Source organism: Nannospalax galili, unplaced genomic scaffold, assembly GCF_000622305.1.
Source record: "Nannospalax galili isolate Female #2095 unplaced genomic scaffold, S.galili_v1.0 scaffold2387, whole genome shotgun sequence".
Taxonomy (NCBI): domain Eukaryota; kingdom Metazoa; phylum Chordata; class Mammalia; order Rodentia; family Spalacidae; genus Nannospalax; species Nannospalax galili.
Window position 1 is genome coordinate 68,647 of NW_008355639.1, and position 5,366 is coordinate 74,012.

The following is a 5,366-nucleotide window of genomic DNA, read 5'->3' on the forward strand; positions in this document are numbered from 1 at the left end:
CCTATCTTGGGCGCTGCACTCACATGCACACACACACACACACACACACACACACACACACACACACACAATTCATTTAAAAATAAATAATAAAATAAACAAAAGTAATATATATCTTAGATGGCTCAGGTTGGCTCCCAGAAAGCAGGCTTTGGGATAGAGTTGAGGCTGTGGGTGTTTTCTAAGCAATATCTTTAGGGTGAGCCCTTGGGAAGCAGGCAGGACTATGATGTGGCCAGTGACAGCTAGCCAGTCCTTAGGGAGTTCTGGAACTGTCCAAAAATAAATAATAAAATAAACAAAAGTAATATATATCTTAGATGGCTCAGGTTGGCTCCCAGAAAGCAGGCTTTGGGATAGAGTTGAGGCTGTGGGTGTTTTCTAAGCAATATCTTTAGGGTGAGCCCTTGGGAAGCAGGCAGGACTATGATGTGGCCAGTGACAGCTAGCCAGTCCTTAGGGAGTTCTGGAACTGTCCTGAGCTGGGTTGAGATGTTTAGTTCTTACAGATGACTCACAGTGGGTCATTAGCTATCAGCTGCCTCTGGAGAACATGACCTCAACAGAGATGACCCCTGTGTCCTTGACAGCAGCTCCCCAGGAGCCAGGATGCAAGCCTTCCACGGGAGAGAGAACTGGACAGCATGTCCCAGAGGTCACCACAGCCCCCAATTACTCCAGCCACTTGACACTTCTGCTAAAACACCTGAACATTGCATTCCTTTTGAATTCTCTCAGAAACAAATCTGGTTATAATGTGAACAGTTGGTTCACCATGTCAGACATGGAACATCTCAGCTTAATACCAAGTTCATTTCCTACTTAGCTATATAGGGTCACACTTAAAAATGAGTACACTTGGGGCGGGAGAAATTGCTCAGTGGTTAAGAGCACTGCCTGCTCTTGCAGAGGACCTGAGTTCGTTACTAGCTGGGGGCTAACAACCATCCATATCTCCAGTTCCAGGGGATCTTCTGATCTCCATGGGCATTGCTTGACATTAGTGCACTTACATACATGCAGGCAATACACTCTTACACATAAAATAAAAATTTAAAAATAATGAATGCACTTTGTGCTTTCTGACTTTTGCTAATATTTTTACCTCAAGCTTTTTATAAAGAATAGTTCTCAGCAGATGAGCTAAATAAATAACATACATAATTTTGCTTTCACATGTTTTTAAATATTTTATTATTTTATTTTATATGTGGGTGCTGGAAACTGAATCCAGAGCCTCTGCAAGAACAGCTAGTGCTCGTAACCACTGAGGCATCTCTCCAGCCCCTGCTCTGTCATCAGTATCCAACTTATCCTCAGCTGCTGGGTGATTAGTGAGCTGAGAAGGGTCCCCCAATACCGCTGTCTGTCCAGGTGAAGGTCATAGTTCTGGAAGACAATGATCCCTTTGCCCAGTATCACTACCTGGTGACAGTCTACACTGGACACCGACAAGGGGCCGCCACATCATCAAAGGTATTCAAGAACATTAGAATACTTGTTGGTTGGTGTCTCACCCAGGGACGTGCTGGCTCTGCCACTGAGGACTGACTTTGGCTCCATGGGTTTGTGTCACTGGGTATTACCCCTCCCTTTTGATTTCATATTTTGAAGGAAAGAACCTTCTTTAATTAAAAAAATTATTACATTTATTTATTCATTTGTGTGTGTGTACATGACCATTCCATGGCATGACTGTGGAGGTCAGAGGATGACTTTGTCAATTCTCTCCTTCCATCATGTGGGTTCCTGGGATTGAACTCGGGTCATCAGGCTTGGCAGCAAGTGCCTTTACCTGCTGAGCCATCTTGCCATCCCTTTAAATTTTGGGGTTAGCATACAAAGCAATGGTTTTGTTGTGGCATTCTTACACATATGTGTCATCATACTTGGTTCTTAATCACCCTCTCCCTGCTGTCCTCCCCGATACCCTGCCTGGCTCCCGCTGGTTCCCCCACCCTGGACTTTTCCTTTCTGCTCTCATAGCACATGTCTTCCCTTACCTTCTCTCTCCCCACCCCCTCTCAAGATTGCTTCCTCCCGTCAATGTCCCCTTTCCATTTTCATCACACACAGAGATACATAGACGCACAGACGCACAGATGCGCATGCACACATGCACACACACATGCACACACGCAAACATGGATACACAGACACATAGACACAGACACACATATATACAAACACACACAAGCACAAATAGGCACACACACAGATATATACATACAAACATACACACATATACATATATAGAAATATACAGATACATAAAGATACACACAGACACACATTTAAATCTATATTTCATATGAGTGATAACGCACAGTATTTGTCTTCCCCAGTCTGACTTATTCCACTTAACATAATGATCTCCATTCCTGAAAATGTCATGATTCATTTTTATACATGGCTAAAAACGTCCCATGGTGCCTGTGCATGCCATTTCTTTACCAGTTCATCTCTTGCACGGGTTCCATAACCTGACTGTTATGAGTAGTGCTTGGACAAGTGGATGTGCAGGTATCTCTGTTGGATGCTGAAAAAAGAGTCATGAATTAAAAAATCTTTTTTGGAGACAAGGTCTCATTATGTAGCCTGGAACTCTCTATGTGGACCAGGCTGATCTCAAATTCACAGAGATCTGCCTGACTGTGTCTCCAGAGTGCTGGGATTAAAGGTGTGCCCTCCCATGCTTGGCCCTTTTTTGAAGTGGGCCTGGCATTGAGCTTGTAAATAAGGTAGAGGCGCCGGCTCTGCACAGGCTGGCTGGAGGGACGCAGGCACTGAAATCCTCGCGTTTAGCTGACGTGCACACAGCCTGGCTCCATAATGTCTTAGCCTCCTCCATCAAGCCAGGCTCAAGCCTTTTCTCATCACAGCATTGACCCTTGTAGCAGCCTCCAAGGTCCCTTACTGAATGAAGCTGATGGGCCCAAGTGACACAGTCTGAGAGTCATCATCCAAATCTGTACACAGTCCTGGATAGAATGACATTGTTTTAGAAATGAAATCAAACTTCCTAAAAGTAGCGTTTGTTTGTTTTAGTTTGGGTTTTTTTTTTTTTTTTTTTTTTTTTTTTTTTTGGTTTTTTTTTTTTTTTTTCTGAGACGGGGTTTCCTTGTAATCCCAGCTGGCTTGGACCTTGCTATGAAGACCAGGCTGGCCTTGAACTCTCAGAGATCCACTTGCCTCTGCCTCCCAAGTGCTGGGATTAAAGGCATATACCACATGCCTGGCCTGGTAGTACATTTAATTAGCCTGGTCTGAATAGCAAGTTCCAGGTCAGCTGAGCTGCATTATAAGATCCTTTCTCAAAAAAATAAGTAAATAAAATTAAAAATTTTTTATATGTTTATTTTTAAGATTTAAAACAAGGGGCTGGAGAGATGGTTCAGAGGTTAGGAGCACTTCTAGAGGACCTGGGTTCTTCCAGTACCCACATGCAGCAAACAACTGTCTGTAACTCTAGTTCCAGGGGACCCACCACCCTCTTCTGGTCTCCACAGGCACTGCATGCACATGGTACACTTACATACATACAGGCAAAACAGTCATAGGTGTAAAATACATTTTTTAAAATTAAAAAAAGATTTAATAAAATTTTTTTGAGACAGAGTCTCTACCATAGGCTGGTGCCTAACTCCCTGTAGGATAACCTTGAATTCTAATCCCTTTGCCTTTATCCCAAAAGTGCTAGAATTGTAGGCGTCTGCCACCACACCTGGTTTATACAGTACTGGGGGTTAAACCTAGGTTTGCATGCTGGGCAAACACTCCAACCAAGCTACAACCCCAGCCCTTTAAAATTGTTCTTTCATTATTATTTATTCTTATTTTATGTAATGAGTGCTTTGTGTGTATGTATGTAAGTGTACCATGTGCATGCAATGCCCTCGGAGGCCAGAAGAGGATATCAGAGCCCCTGGAACTGGAGTTATAGATGGTTGTTATCTGCCATGTAGGTGCTGGAAACCAAATCTGGGCCCTCTGTAAGAGCAGCCAGTGCCCTTAACCAGTGAGCCATCCCTCCAGCTCCCTTTAAATATTTTTTTTTAAATATTTTATCACTTTTATTTTATGTGTATGAGTATCTTGCCTGCATGTATGTAAGTACACCTGTGTCATGCAGTGTCCTCAGAGGACAGAAGAGGCCATCAGATCCCCTGGAACTGGAGTTATAGACAGTTGTTAGCTGCAATGTGGGTGCTGGGATTCGAACTCGGGTCTTCTCTCCAGCCCTGCCTTTAAATATCTTTATAACGAAGCCTGTTGTGGTGGCACACACCTTTAATCCCAGCACTTGGGAGGCAGAGGCAGGCAGATCTCTGTGAGTTCAAGGCCAGCCTGGTCTACATAGCGAGTGCCAGGCCAGCTGGGGCTACAGGGAGACCCTGTCTCAAAAAGACCAAAAAATTTTTTTATAATGAATTATTTTGGTTAGTGTACAAAATAATGGGTTTCCTTAGTACATTTGCATAGATGTGCATAGATACATATACATGTGTACAGGTCATTGTACCTTGCTCACACTTGCTACTCTACTTGCCAGGTGTTAGGTCTAGACCAGCTGTCTCAGAGAACCACACTTGGTAACTGTCTTTGGTGTCAATCGTGAACCCCTCTCCTCTATCCATGCAGCCACTCCCACTGGGCATGAAGAGTCAGCTTTGACAGGGACGAATGAAAGCCTTCTGGTTCAGTGCAAGTAATTTTGTTGGTAATGATCCCATGAAATACCAATAGGAGATAGGACGCCAAGTAGGGAAGGACCACAGCCAGTAAAAGTGCATAATGGAGCCAGTCACGTCCATGGGCATGGACTGATCCTCAGAAACAGTAAGATACGTGTGCCCCAAAGCTGGAGGAGGAGCTGTGTGCGTGCATACCAGTTCCCACTAGTCATGGGCTGACACCACCACAAAGGGCCGTTCCTTCCCTTGCCCCTCTGGCCCTATGCTCTGTAGTCAAAGGAAGTCCCTGCAGGGAGCGCTGCAGATGCTGTCTCTCCAGCCCTCGGTAGTATTGTTTATGTAGTAAACATGGTCATCTGAATGGTGATTCATAACTGGCCATTTGTGGCTCCTCTTCCATGCCCCAGATGGGTCTCAGCACACTGGAAATCCATCCTTTCCTGTTGTGTCTCCTTCCATACCAGTGTGCTAACACATATGAGCAGCTACTAATATGTACACACACATACACATAAAATATCGTGTGTGGCCAGGCGTGGTGGCGCACGCCTTTAATCCCAGCACTCGGGAGGCAGAGACAGGCGGATCTCTGTGAGTTCGAGGCCAGCCTGGTCTCCATAGTGAATCCAGGCCAGCTGGGGCTACAGGGAGACCCTGTCTCAAAAAGACAAA

General features: G+C 44.6%; 1 protein-coding gene across 1 annotated transcript in view; it reads left to right on the forward strand.

The window, feature by feature from the left end:
* LOC103750012 (polycystic kidney disease protein 1-like 2) overlaps nt 1–4,674 on the forward strand; it is a 49,885-nt gene extending 45,211 nt beyond the window's left edge. The window contains 2 exon segments of the mRNA XM_029556018.1: nt 1,375–1,476; nt 4,642–4,674. Of these exon segments, the coding sequence (XP_029411878.1) occupies nt 1,375–1,476; nt 4,642–4,674 (135 nt within the window).
* Nucleotides 4,675–5,366: the final 692 nt, after the last annotated feature.